This window comes from Bombina bombina, chromosome 1, assembly GCF_027579735.1.
Source record: "Bombina bombina isolate aBomBom1 chromosome 1, aBomBom1.pri, whole genome shotgun sequence".
NCBI classification, from domain to species: domain Eukaryota; kingdom Metazoa; phylum Chordata; class Amphibia; order Anura; family Bombinatoridae; genus Bombina; species Bombina bombina.
Genome location: NC_069499.1, coordinates 1599395518 through 1599411385, shown reverse-complemented (window position 1 = coordinate 1599411385; position 15868 = coordinate 1599395518). Strand labels below are relative to the sequence as shown.

General features: G+C 44.7%; 1 protein-coding gene across 4 annotated transcripts in view; it reads right to left on the bottom strand.

Moving 5' to 3' along the window:
- Positions 1–15868, bottom strand: part of LOC128656607 (zinc finger protein OZF) — a 254192-nt gene that overhangs the window by 142890 nt on the left and 95434 nt on the right. For all 4 annotated transcript variants that reach the window (XM_053710606.1, XM_053710624.1, XM_053710630.1 and 1 more), the window contains one exon: positions 80–139. In XM_053710606.1, coding sequence (XP_053566581.1) covers positions 80–139 — 60 coding nt within the window. The remainder of the gene's footprint in view (positions 1–79; positions 140–15868) is intronic.

Genomic DNA, 15868 nt, shown 5'->3' with positions numbered 1-15868 from the left:
CTACGGAGGTTCATACATAACTTGCTAAGTAAAGGGAATCACTGTGACCTGATATAAATAATATGTCAGTAGTGCTCACCTCACCGGTCAGTAGGCTACTGCTGCTGTGGGGGGAATTCATCCTCACAATGGTGTATTCCTGTAGAATGAAACATGAATGTATTATCACAGGGAGCTACAGGGTAAGACTGATGTCTAATTGTACATGAAACAGTGTACAGTACTCGGGTGCTTTATAAACAAGTCATTGTGATCATTATCTGAATTAATCGTAAACACCTGATTACGTTCACACGAATATTCACAGACATCCCTATACTTGTGTTTAATATGTTAACTGAGCATGTGCAGGTAAAGTAACTGACAAATAGATCCACAGACATCCCTATATTTGTGTTTAACATGTGAACTGAGCATGTGCAGGTAATGTAACTGACAAATAGATTCACAGACATCCCTATATTTGTGTTTAACATGTGAACTGAGCATGTGCAGGTAATGTAACTGACAAATAGATCCACAGACATCCCTATATTTGTGTTTAACATGTGAACTGAGCATGTGCAGGTAATGTAACTGACAAATAGATCCACAGACATCCCTATATTTGTGTTAAATAGTAGCCCCTGCTACATGAGCAACTGACACAGTTATATAGTAGCCCCTGCTACATTAGCAACTGACACAGTTATATAGTAGCCCCTGCTACATGAGCAACTGACATAGTTATATAGTAGCCCCTGCTACATGAGCAACTGACACAGTTATATAGTAGCCCCTGCTACATGAGCAACTGACACAGTTATATAGTAGCCCCTGCTACATGAGCAACTGACACAGTTATATAGTAGCCCCTGCTACATGAGCAACTGACACAGTTATATAGTAGCCCCTGCTACATGCGCAACTGACACAGTTATATAGTAGCCCCTGCTACATGAGCAACTGACACAGTTATATAGTAGCTCCAGCTACATGAGCAACTGACACAGTTATATAGTAGCCCCTGCAACATGAGCAACTTACACAGTTATATAGTAGCCCCTGATACATGAGCAACTGACACAGTTATATAGTAGCCCCTACTACATGAGCAACTGACACAGTTATATAGTAGCCTCTGCTACATGAGCAACTGACAGTTATATAGTAGCCCCTGCTACATGAGCAACTGACACAGTTATATAGTAGCCCCTGCTACATGAGCAACTGACACAGTTATATAGTAGCCCCTGCTACATGAGCAACTGACACAGTTATATAGTAGCCCCTGCTACATGAGCAACTGACACAGTTATAAAGCAGCCCCTGCTACATGAGCAACTGACACAGTTAAATAGTAGCCCCTGCTACATGAGCAACTGACACAGTTATATAGTAGCCCCTGCTACATGAGCAACTGACACAGTGAAATAGTAGCCCCTGCTACATGAGCAACTGACACAGTTATATAGTAGCCCCTGCTACATGAGCAACTGACACAGTTATATAGTAGCCTCTGCTACATGAGCAACTGACACAGTTTTATAGTAGCCCTTGTTACATGAGCAACTGACAGTTATATAGTAGCCCCTGCTACATGAGCAACTGACACAGTTATATAGTAGCCCCTGCTACATGAGCAACTGACACAGTTAAACAGTAGCCCCTGCTACATGAGCAACTGACACAGTTATATAGTAGCCCCTGCTACATGAGCAACTGACACAGTTATATAGTAGCCCCTGCTACATGAGCAACTGACACAGTTATATAGTAGCCCCTGCTACATGAGCAACTGACAGTTATATAGTAGCCCCTGCTACATGAGCAACTGACACAGTTAAATAGTAGCCCCTGCTACATGAGCAACTGACACAGTTATATAGTAGCCCCTGCTACATGAGCAACTGACACAGTTATATAGTAGCCCCTGCTACATGAGCAACTGACACAGTTAAATAGTAGCCCCTGCAACATGAGCAACTTACAGTTATATAGTAGCCCCTGCTACATGAGCAACTGACAGTTATATAGTAGCCCCTACTACATGAGCAACTGACACAGTTATATAGTAGCCTCTGCTACATGAGCAACTGACACAGTTATATAGTAGCCCCTGCTACATGAGCAACTGACACAGTTATATAATAGCCCCTGCTACATGAGCAACTGACACAGTTATAAAGCAGCCCCTGCTACATGAGCAACTGACACAGTTATATAGTAGCCCCTGCTACATGAGCAACTGACACAGTTATATAGTAGCCCCTGCTACATGAGTAACTGACACAGTTAAACAGTAGCTGTGACAAAACCAATCTCGCCACTGTACATTGGAGGGCCTGTTATGGAACATTCTTTGGGCTGGAGGTACATGGGCTTAAGGATACCCAGAGACTGCATGGAAATATGGAATGTTATATGCTGGACACCCCATGTACTTTCATAACTCTGTCTTATGTCTATGTCACCCTGTATCCATAAATACAGGATGGGTACAGGGTGTGAGTGCCCCTTGTGGGAGCAATTGTGACTCTATAAGCCAAGTGGGCATAAAAGACTTTATAGCTAATAAGAACTGTTCCTATATTCAGTAATAAGATGTATTCTATGTATGTTTCAGATCTGATTGTGTCTCAGGAGTCTGTCTGGGTAAACTGATTGTGTCCTTGTGTGATTATGTTAACTAGACTGCCCAACATCAGATTGTCTGAGTAAACGTTCTTCCCTAGTTAATTAACTTAATATGTTAATCTGTTTTACCTGTGAATAGACAATTGTTAGAGGTTTGATGCATTGTTCATATGTTTGCTTTACTGTTAAACCAATGCCCTTTGTAACCTGAAGCCAGGGTGTATAAATCTGTGTGCTGCCTTCAAATAAAGTAGTCAGTCTGTTTTAAACCTGAAATGTGGAGCTTGGTCTTATGTTTGCAGGGAAACTGATCAAGGTTGTGAAGTGCTGATTCTGTATGCAGGACATTGTTCCCTGGTACTAACCCTTGGTACACTGTTGGTACCGTAACATTGGTGGCAGCGACGGGATGAACCTTATCGCCCAGAAGAGCAACTACACAAGCCAGTAACCTCAGGAAGAGGGGGATTATTACAATACTGACTAAGATGGAAAAGAGAAAAGTAAATTTTGCAGCTTTTAAAAACTTCCTGGAAACAGAAGGAGAGATTGATGGGTACCTTGCGGATTTTGAGAGGCAATGTGCACTACACAAGGTACCCGCAGAGGACTGGGTCACAATATTATCTGGAAAATTATCCGGCCGGGCCAGAGAGGCTTTTCGGGCCATTCCAGATGAGGAAGTCAGGGATTATAATACTGTAAAAGAGGCTCTGCTCTCCAGGTATGCGGTTACACCGGAGGCATACCGGAGGCGGTTCAGAGACACTGTTAAATTAGCTGGAGATTCCTACCTTGAGTGGGCATGTAAGGTGCACCGCACAGCAGCTCACTGGATAGCGGGGTGCCAAGCCATATCTGGGGAAGAGGTGCTGCAGCTATTCCTGTTGGAACATTGCTTCGACAAGTTACCCGCAGGAGTTCGAGAGTGGGTTCGGGACCGTAAACCCTCCACCCTGCAGGAAGCGGCTCGCTTGGCAGATGAGTATACGGATGCCCGCAAACTGGACACTGCTACCACTAAGCCCCCTGCTAGAGTGGAGTACAGACCCCCAGTCACCCCAGCAGCTGCCAGTTACCAAACCCCGGCGCACCGCTATACCACACGGCCTCCGGCCACGAACTACCCTCAGAGAGCCCTGTTCAATTTGCGGGGCTACTCACAACCTATTCGGTGCTTTAGATGTAAGCAACTAGGGCACAAAAGACCAGAGTGTCCCCTAAACGCAGCGAACCAAGCGCAGTCCTGGAGAAGACCCGCCGGCGGAATCCCACGTAATCCTCAGCCTGCGGCCCGCTACGTAGAGGCGCAAGAATGCTGGAGCATCCTACATGAGGCAGACCTTGTGCAAGCTGCCCACCGGAATAACCGGCAACTGGTTAAAGTGAATGGGAAGAAGGTCAGTGGTCTACGGGATACTGGTGCTACCATGACCTTGCTTCAAAAGAACTTGGTGTCTGAGAAACAGTACACTGGAGACACTGTGGCTGTGAGGGTAGCAGGGGGCGATGTGTTCAGCCTACCTGTTGCCAGGGTACATTTGGATTGGGGAGTGGGCGCTAGACCTGTGAATGTGGGGGTCAAGAAGGACTTACCTGCTGATGTTCTTCTTGGAAATGACTTGGCCCCCCTTGTTTCTGCCTACGCTCCTATGGGTCCCGCTGATGTTAACTCTGTGACTACCCGTGCCCAGATCCATGCAGCAGAGACTGACCCACCTGCTGTTAAGCCCCAGGACGCTGAGCTCAGTAAATCTCTATCCGCTATTGATATGTGGAGGTCCCGTTACAATGCGCTGATGAAGGAGAAGAGGAGCGCAGAGGAAAAAGCACGTTTATGACCGTGAATCTCTGCTAGACAAGCTGCACCGACAGACTGCAGAAAACACCAGCTTGAGAGTGGGACATGAAACCTTAAAGACAAACTTAGCGACACTTGAGGAGAAGCTGACGCTGGCTCATAGTGAGGTGCAGCAACTCAAGGGCACCCTATGTCAGTATGAAGGGATTGTGGATACCTATAAAGAGCAGGTACAGAAAACTCGTAAAGAAGCTGATGGGATTTTGAAGGACTGTTTGGCCCTGGTCTGGGCACTGAGGAATTTGAACCCTTGTTTGCATGGACAGGAATTCTCTCTCATAACGGGAATCCAGATGGATTGTCCCAGCAAACTGACATGCCTACCAGGCGCTCTGGTGGTATATGGCACAGTATATACCTTGGACAGCCGAGCATGACAAACCAGAGGGAGAGGAGTTTGATGGTCCTGGCTTGTTATGGGAGTCCTTTGCAGAGCCTGACTTTGGGAGCCCAGACTCCATTCCCCAGCGGCAGGCTGCGTTGGTCCTGTCCCCCAGCAACACGGCTGTTTAGCCAAAGGGGAGACGATTGGTCTCCCCCTCCAGCAGCACAGCTATGTATCCAAAGGGGAGACAGTCGGTCTCCCCCTCCAGCAACCAGGCTCCCACCAGGCTACTTCCATGGTAGTGCTGGCACCCGGGCAGAGTACAGCTGGTCTCTGCCCACCTCGCAACCCACCAATTCAGCGTACCAGTCCCCCACACAGCTGTGGTGAGGCACCTGGACATGGACAAGTTTTCCCCGTACTCAGGTGTAGTAACCATTTATTGTGGGTGGGCTGTACTACTAATTGTGTTTTATGGGTGGGTTGCTGGACTAACCAGGGCACTGACCGGCAGGAGGTCAGATACCCTGTTAGTCTGTTTGGAAAAGGGGAGAGATGTGACAAAACCAATCTCGCCACTGTACATTGGAGGGCCTGTTATGGAACATTCTTTGGGCTGGAGGTACATGGGCTTAAGGATACCCAGAGACTGCATGGAAATATGGAATGTTATATGTTGGACACCCCATGTACTTTCATAACTCTGTCTTATGTCTAGGTCACCCTGTATCCATAAATACAGGATGGGTACAGGGTGTGAGTGCCCCTTGTGGGAGCAATTGTGACTCTATAAGCCAAGTGGGCATAAAAGACTTTATAGCTAATAAGAACTGTTCCTATATTCAGTAATAAGATGTATTCTATGTATGTTTCAGATCTGATTGTGTCTCAGGAGTCTGTCTGGGTAAACTGATTGTGTCCTTGTGTGATTATGTTAACTAGACTGCCCAACATCAGATTGTCTGAGTAAACGTTCTTCCCTAGTTAATTAACTTAATATGTTAATCTGTTTTACCTGTGAATAGACAATTGTTAGAGGTTTGATGCATTGTTCATATGTTTGCTTTACTGTTAAACCAATGCCCTTTGTAACCTGAAGCCAGGGTGTATAAATCTGTGTGCTGCCTTCAAATAAAGTAGTCAGTCTGTTTTAAACCTGAAATGTGGAGCTTGGTCTCATGTTTGCAGGGAAACTGATCAAGGTTGTGAAGTGCTGATTCTTTATGCAGGACATTGTTCCCTGGTACTAACCCTTGGTACACTGTTGGTACCGTAACAGTAGCCCCTGCTACATGAGCAACTGACACAGTTATATAGTAGCCCCTGCTACATGAGCAACTGACACAGTTATATAGTAGCCCCTGCTACATGAGCAACTGACAGTTATATAGTAGCCCCTGCTACATGAGCAACTGACACAGTTATATAGTAGCCCCTGCTACATGAGCAACTGACACAGTTATATAGTAGCCCCTGCTACATTAGCAACTGACACAGTTATATAGTAGCCCCTGCTACATGAGCAACTGACACAGTTATATAGTAGCCCCTGCTACATGAGCAACTGACAGTTATATAGTAGCCCTTGCTACATGAGCAACTGACACAGTTATATAGTAGCCCCTGCTACATGAGCAACTGACACAGTTATATAGTAGCCCCTGCTACATTAGCAACTGACACAGTTATATAGTAGCCCCTGCTACATGAGCAACTGACACAGTTAAATAGTAGCCCCTGCTACATGAGCAACTGACACAGTTATATAGTAGCCCCTGCTACATGAGCAACTGACACAGTTAAATAGTAGCCCCTGCAACATGAGCAACTTACACAGTTATATAGTAGCCCCTGCTACATGAGCAACTGACACAGTTATATAGTAGCCCCTACTACATGAGCAACTGACACAGTTATATAGTAGCCTCTGCTACATGAGCAACTGACACAGTTATATAGTAGCCCCTGCTACATGAGCAACTGACACAGTTATAAAGCAGCCCCTGCTACATGAGCAACTGACACAGTTAAATAGTAGCCCCTGCTACATGAGCAACTGACACAGTTATATAGTAGCCCCTGCTACATGAGCAACTGACACAGTTAAACAGTAGCCCCTGCTACATGAGCAACTGACACAGTTATATAGTAGCCCTTGCTACATGACTAGCTGACAGTTATATAGTAGCCCCTGCTACATTAGCAACTGACACAGGCATATAGTAGCCCCTGCTACATGAGCAACTGACAAAGTTATATAGTAGCCCCTGCTACATGACTAGCTGACACCGTTATATAGCAGCCCCTGCTACATGAGCAACTGACACAGTTATATAGTAGCCCTTGCTACATGAGCAACTGACACAGTTATATAGTAGCCCTTGCTACATGAGCAACTGACACAGTTATATAGCAGCCCCTGCTACATGAGCAACTGACACAGGCATATAGTAGCCCCTGCAAAATGACTAGCTGACACAGGCATATAGTAGCCCCTGCTACATGAGCAACTGACACAGTTATATAGCAGCCCTGCTACATGAGCAACTGACACAGTTATATAGTAGCCCCTGCTACATGAGCAACTGACACAGTTATATAGTAGCCCCTGCTACATGAGCAACTGACAGAGTTATATAGTAGCCCCTGCTACATGAGCAACTGACAGAGTTATATAGTAGCCCCTGCTACATGAGCAACTGACACCGGCATATAGTAGCCCCTGCTATATGAGCAACTGACACAGGCATATAGTTGCCCCTGCTACATGTGCAGCTGACACAGGCATATAATAGCCCCTGCTACATGAGCAACTGACACAGTTATATAGCAGCCCCTGCTACATGAGCAACTGACACAGTTAAATAGCAACCCCTGCTACAAGAGCAACTAACAGTTATATAGCAACTCCTGCTACATGAGCAACTGACATGGGCATATAGTAGCCCATGCTACATGAGCAACTGACATGGGCATATAGTAGCCCCTGCTACATGAGCAACTGACACAGGCATATAGTAGCCCCTGCTACATGAGCAACTGACAAGCATATAGTAGCCCCTGCTACATGAGCAACTGACACAGGCATATAGTAGCCCCTGCTACATGAGCAACTGACAAGCATATAGTAGCCCCTGCTACATGAGCAACTGACACAAGCATATAGTAGCCCCTGCTAAATGAGCAACTGACACAAGCATATAGTAGCCCCCGCTACATGAGCAACTGACACAGGCATATAGTAGCCCCTACTACATGAGCAACTGACACAGGCATATAGTAGCCCCTGCTACATAAGCAACTGACACAAGCATATAGTAGCCCCTGCTACATGAGCAACTGACACAGTTATATAGTAGCCCCTGCTACATGAGCAACTGACACAGGCATATAGTAGCCCCTGCTACATAAGCAACTGACACAAGCATATAGTAGCCCCTGCTACATGAGCAACTGACACAGTTATATAGCAGCCCCTGCTACATGAGCAACTGACACAGGCATATACAGGGAGTGCAGAATTATTAGGCAAGTTGTATTTTTGAGGATTAATTTTATTCTTGAACAACAACCATGTTCTCAATGAACCCAAAAAACTCATTAATATCAAAGCTGAATAGTTTTGGAAGTAGTTTTTAGTTTGTTTTTAGTTATAGCTATTTTAGGGGGATATCTGTGTGTGCAGGTGGCTATTACTGTGCATAAATTATTAGGCAACTTAACAAAAAACAAATATATACCCATTTCAATTATTTATTTTTACCAGTGAAACCAATATAACATCTCAACATTCACAAATATACATTTCTGACATTCAAAAACAAAACAAAAACAAATCAGTGACCAATATAGCCACCTTTCTTTGCAAGGACACTCAAAAGCCTGCCATCCATGGATTCTGTCAGTGTTTTGATCTGTTCACCATCAACATTGCGTGCAGCAGCAACCACAGCCTCTCAGACACTGTTCAGAGAGGTGTACTGTTTTCCCTCCTTGTAAATCTCACATTTGATGATGGACCACAGGTTCTCAATGGGGTTCAGATCAGGTGAACAAGGAGGCCATGTCATTAGATTTTCTTCTTTTATACCCTTTCTTGCAAGCAACGCTGTGGAGTACTTGGACGCGTGTGATGGAGCATTGTCCTGCATGAAAATCATGTTTTTCTTGAAGGATGCAGACTTCTTCCTGTACCACTGCTTGAAGAAGGTGTCTTCCAGAAACTGGCAGTAGGACTGGGAGTTGAGCTTGACTCCATCCTCAACCCGAAAAGGCCCCACAAGCTCATCTTTGATGATACCAGCCCAAACCAGTACTCCACCTCCACCTTGCTGGCGTCTGAGTCGGACTGGAGCTCTCTGCCCTTTACCAATCCAGCCACGGGCCCATCCATCTGGCCCATCAAAACTCACTTTCATTTCATCAGTCCATAAAACTTTAGAAAAATCAGTCTTGAGATATTTCTTGGCCCAGTCTTGACGTTTCAGCTTGTGTGTCTTGTTCAGTGGTGGTCGTCTTTCAGCCTTTCTTACCTTGGCCATGTCTCTGAGTATTGCACACCTTGTCCTTTTGGGCACTCCAGTGATGTTGCAGCTCTGAAATATGACCAAACTGGTGGCAAGAGGAATCTTGGCAGCTGCACGCTTGACTTTTCTCAGTTCATGGGCAGTTATTTTGCGCCTTGGTTTTTCCACACGCTTCTTGCGACCCTGTTGACTATTTTGAATGAAACGATTGATTGTTCGATGATCACGCTTCAGAAGCTTTGCAATTTTAAGAGTGCTGCATCCCTCTGCAAGATATCTCACTATTTTTGACTTTTCTGAGCCTGTCAAGTCCTTCTTTTGACCCATTTTGCCAAAGGAAAGGAAGTTGCCTAATAATTATGCACACCTGATATAGGGTGTTGATGTCATTAGACCACACCCCTTCTCATTATAGAGATGCACATCACCTAATATGCTTAATTGGTAGTAGGCTTTCGAGCCTATACAGCTTGGAGTAAGACAACATGCATAAAGAGGATGATGTGGTCAAAATACTCATTTGCCTAATAATTCTGCACTCCCTGTAGTAGCCCCTGCTACATAAGCAACTGACACAAGCATATAGTAGCCCCTGCTACATGAGCAACTGACACAGTTATATAGTAGCCCCTGCTACATGAGCAACTGACACAGTTATATAGCAGCCACTGCTACATGAGCAACTGACAGTTATATAGTAGCCCCTGCTACATGACTAGCTGACACAGTTATATAGTAGCCCCTGCTACATGAGCAACTGACACAGTTATATAGTAGACCCTGCTACATGACTAGCTGACACAGTTATATAGTAGCCCCTGCTACATAAGCAACTGACACAGTTATATAGTAGCCCCTGCTACATGACTAGCTGACACAGTTATATAGTAGCCCCTGCTACATGACTAGCTGACACAGTTATATAGTAGCCCCTGCTACATGAGCAACTGACACAGTTATATAGTAGCCCCTGCTACATGAGCAACTGACACAGTTAAACAGTAGCCCCTGCTACATGAGCAACTGACACAGTTATATAGTAGCCCCTGCTACATGAGCAACTGAAACAGTTATATAGTAGCCCCTGCTACATGAGCAACTGACACAGTAATATAGTAGCCCCTGCTACATGAGCAACTGACACAGTTATATAGTAGCCCTTGCTACATGAGCAACTGACACAGTTATATAGTAGCCCCTGCTACATGAGCAACTGACACAGTTATATAGTAGCCCCTGCTACATGAGCAACTGACACAGTTATATAGTAGCCCCTGCAACATGAGCAACTTACACAGTTATATAGTAGCCCCTGCTACATGAGCAACTGACACAGTTATATAGTAGCCCCTACTACATGAGCAACTGACACAGTTATATAGTAGCCTCTGCTACATGAGCAACTGACACAGTTATATAGTAGCCCCTGCTACATGAGCAACTGACACAGTTATAAAGCAGCCCCTGCTACATGAGCAACTGACACAGTTAAATAGTAGCCCCTGCTACATGAGCAACTGACACAGTTATATAGTAGCCCCTGCTACATGAGCAACTGACACAGTTGCTCATGTAGCAGGGGCTACTGTTTAACTGACACAGTTATATAGTAGCCCTTGCTACATGACTAGCTGACAGTTATATAGTAGCCCCTGCTACATGAGCAACTGACACAGGCATATAGTAGCCCCTGCTACATGAGCAACTGACAAAGTTATATAGTAGCCCCTGCTACATGACTAGCTGACACCGTTATATAGCAGCCCCTGCTACATGAGCAACTGACACAGTTATATAGTAGCCCTTGCTACATGAGCAACTGACACAGTTATATAGTAGCCCTTGCTACATGAGCAACTGACACAGTTATATAGCAGCCCCTGCTACATGAGCAACTGACACAGGCATATAGTAGCCCCTGCAAAATGACTAGCTGACACAGGCATATAGTAGCCCCTGCTACATGAGCAACTGACACAGTTATATAGCAGCCCTGCTACATGAGCAACTGACACAGTTATATAGTAGCCCCTGCTACATGACTAGCTGACACAGTTATATAGTAGCCCCTGCTACATGAGCAACTGACACAGTTATATAGTAGCCCCTGCTACATGAGCAACTGACACCGGCATATAGTAGCCCCTGCTATATGAGCAACTGACACAGGCATATAGTTGCCCCTGCTACATGTGCAGCTGACACAGGCATATAATAGCCCCTGCTACATGAGCAACTGACACAGTTATATAGCAGCCCCTGCTACATGAGCAACTGACACAGTTAAATAGCAACCCCTGCTACAAGAGCAACTAACAGTTATATAGCAACTCCTGCTACATGAGCAACTGACATGGGCATATAGTAGCTCATGCTACATGAGCAACTGACATGGGCATATAGTAGCCCCTGCTACATGAGCAACTGACACAGGCATATAGTAGCCCCTGCTACATGAGCAACTGACAAGCATATAGTAGCCCCTGCTACATGAGCAACTGACACAGGCATATAGTAGCCCCTGCTACATGAGCAACTGACAAGCATATAGTAGCCCCTGCTACATGAGCAACTGACACAGGCATATAGTAGCCCCTGCTACATGAGCAACTGACACAAGCATATAGTAGCCCCCGCTACATGAGCAACTGACACAGGCATATAGTAGCCCCTACTACATGAGCAACTGACACAGGCATATAGTAGCCCCTGCTACATAAGCAACTGACACAGTTATATAGCAGCCACTGCTACATGAGCAACTGACACAGGCATATAGTAGCCCCTGCTACATAAGCAACTGACACAAGCATATAGTAGCCTCTGCTACATGAGCAACTGACACAGTTATATAGTAGCCCCTGCTACATGAGCAACTGACACAGTTATATAGCAGCCCCTGCTACATGAGCAACTGACACAGGTATATACAGGGAGTGCAGAATTATTAGGCAAGTTGTATTTTTGAGGATTAATTTTATTCTTGAACAACAACCATGTTCTCAATGAACCCAAAAAACTCATTAAAGGGACAGTCTACACCAGAATTTTTATTGTTTTAAAAGATAGATAATCCCTTTATTACCCATTCCCCAGTTTTGCATAACCAACACAGTGATAATAATATACTTTTAACCTCTGTGATTATCTTGTATCTAAGCCTCTGCAAACTGCCCCTTTTTTCAGTTCTTTTGACAGACTTGCAGTCTAGCCAATCAGTGCCTGCTCCCAGATAACTTCTCGTGCACGAGCACAGTGTTATCTATATGAAATATGTGAACTAACACCCTCCAGTGGTGAAAAACTATTAAAATGCAATCTGAAAGAGGTGGGCTTCAAGGTCTAAGAAATTAGCATATGAACCTCCTAGGTTAAGCTTTCAACTAAGAATACCAAGAGAACAAAGCAAAATTGGTGATAAAAGTAAATTGGAAAATTGTTTAAAATTACATGCTCTATCTGAATCATGAAAGTTTATTTTGGCCTAGACTGTCCCTTTAATATCAAAGCTAAATAGTTTTGGAAGTAGTTTTTAGTTTGTTTTTAGTTATAGCTATTTTAGGGGGATATCTGTGTGTGCAGGTGGCTATTACTGTGCATAAATTATTAGGCAACTTAACAAAAAACAAATATATACCCATTTCAATTATTTATTTTTACCAGTGAAACCAATATAACATCTCAACATTCACAAATATACATTTCTGACATTCAAAAACAAAACAAAAACAAATCAGTGACCAATATAGCCACCTTTCTTTGCAAGGACACTCAAAAGCCTGCCATCCATGGATTCTGTCAGTGTTTTGATCTGTTCACCATCAACATTGCGTGCAGCAGCAACCACAGCCTCTCAGACACTGTTCAGAGAGGTGTACTGTTTTCCCTCCTTGTAAATCTCACATTTGATGATGGACCACAGGTTCTCAATGGGGTTCAGATCAGGTGAACAAGGAGGCCATGTCATTAGATTTTCTTCTTTTATACCCTTTCTTGCAAGCAACGCTGTGGAGTACTTGGACGCGTGTGATGGAGCATTGTCCTGCATGAAAATCATGTTTTTCTTGAAGGATGCAGACTTCTTCCTGTACCACTGCTTGAAGAAGGTGTCTTCCAGAAACTGGCAGTAGGACTGGGAGTTGAGCTTGACTCCATCCTCAACCCGAAAAGGCCCCACAAGCTCATCTTTGATGATACCAGCCCAAACCAGTACTCCACCTCCACCTTGCTGGCGTCTGAGTCGGACTGGAGCTCTCTGCCCTTTACCAATCCAGCCACGGGCCCATCCATCTGGCCCATCAAGACTCACTTTCATTTCATCAGTCCATAAAACTTTAGAAAAATCAGTCTTGAGATATTTCTTGGCCCAGTCTTGACGTTTCAGCTTGTGTGTCTTGTTCAGTGGTGGTCGTCTTTCAGCCTTTCTTACCTTGGCCATGTCTCTGAGTATTGCACACCTTGTGCTTTTGGGCACTTCAGTGATGTTGCAGCTCTGAAATATGACCAAACTGGTGGCAAGTGGCATCTTGGCAGCTGCACGCTTGACTTTTCTCAGTTCATGGGCAGTTATTTTGCGCCTTGGTTTTTCCACACGCTTCTTGCGACCCTGTTGACTATTTTGAATGAAACGATTGATTGTTCGATGATCACGCTTCAGAAGCTTTGCAATTTTAAGAGTGCTGCATCCCTCTGCAAGATATCTCACTATTTTTGACTTTTCTGAGCCTGTCAAGTCCTTCTTTTGACCCATTTTGCCAAAGGAAAGGAAGTTGCCTAATAATTATGCACACCTGATATAGGGTGTTGATGTCATTAGACCACTCCCCTTCTCATTACAGAGATGCACATCACCTAATATGCTTAATTGGTAGTAGGCTTTCGAGCCTATACAGCTTGGAGTAAGACAACATGCATAAAGAGGATGATGTGGTCAAAATACTCATTTGCCTAATAATTCTGCACTCCCTGTAGTAGCCCCTGCTACATAAGCAACTGAGACAAGCATATAGTAGCCCCTGCTACATGAGCAACTGACACAGTTATATTGTAGCCCCTGCTACATGAGCAACTGACACAGTTATATAGCAGCCACTGCTACATGAGCAACTGACACAGTTATATAGCAGCCACTGCTACATGAGCAACTGACACAGTTATATAGCACCCTCTGCTACATGAGCAACTGACACAGTTATATAGCAGCCCCTGCTACATGAGCAACTGACACAGTTAAATAGCAACCCCTGCTACAAGAGCAACTAACAGTTATATAGCAACTCCTGCTACATGAGCAACTGATACAGTTATATAGCAGTCCCTGCTACATGAGCAACTGACATGGGCATATAGTAGCCCCTGCTACATGAGCAACTGACATGGGCATATAGTAGCCCCTGCTACATGAGCAACTGACACAGGAATATAGTAGCCCCTGCTACATGAGCAACTGACAAGCATATAGTAGCCCCTGCTACATGAGCAACTGACAAAGGCATATAGTAGCCCCTGCTACATGAGCAACTGACACAAGCATATAGTAGCCCCCGCTACATGAGCAACTGACACAGGCATATAGTAGCCCCTACTACATGAGCAAATGACGCAGGCATATAGTAGCCCCTGCTACATAAGCAACTGACACAAGCATATAGTAGCCCCTGCTACATGAGCAACTGACACAGTTAAATAGTAGCCCCTGCTACATGAGCAACTAACACAGTTATATAGTAGCCCCTGCTACATGAGCAACTGACACAGTTATATAGCAGCCACAGCTACATGAGCAACTGACACAGATATATAGTAGACCCTGCTACATGACTAGCTGACACAGTTATATAGTAGCCCCTGCTACATGAGCAACTGACACAGTTATATAGTAGCCCCTGCTACATAAGCAACTGACACAGTTATATAGTAGCCCCTGCTACATGAGCAACTGACAGTTATATAGTAGCCCCTGCTACATGAGCAACTGACACAGGGATATAGTAGCCCCTGCTACATGAGCAAATGACACCATTATATAGCAGCCCCTGCTACATGAGCAACTGACACAGTTATATAGTAGTCCTTGCTACATGAGCAACTGACACAGTTATATAGTAGCCCCTGCTACATGAGCAACTGACACAGTTAAATAGTAGCCCCTGCTACATGAGCAACTGACACAGTTATATAGCAGCCCCTGCTACATGAGCAACTGACACAAGCATATAGTAGCCCCTGCAACATGACTAGCTGACACAGGCATATAGTAGCCCCTGCTACATGAGCAACTGACACAGTTATATAGAAGCCCCTGCTACATGACTAGCTGACACAGTTATATAGTAGCCCCTGCTACATGAGCAACTGACACAGGCATATAGTAGCCCCTGCTACATGAGCAACTGACAGCATTATATAGCAGCCCCTGCTACATGAGCAACTGACACAGTTATATAGTAGCCCTTGCTACATGATCAACTGACACAGTTATATAGTAGCCCTTGCTACATGAGCAACTGACACAGTTATATAGCAGCCCCTGCTACATGA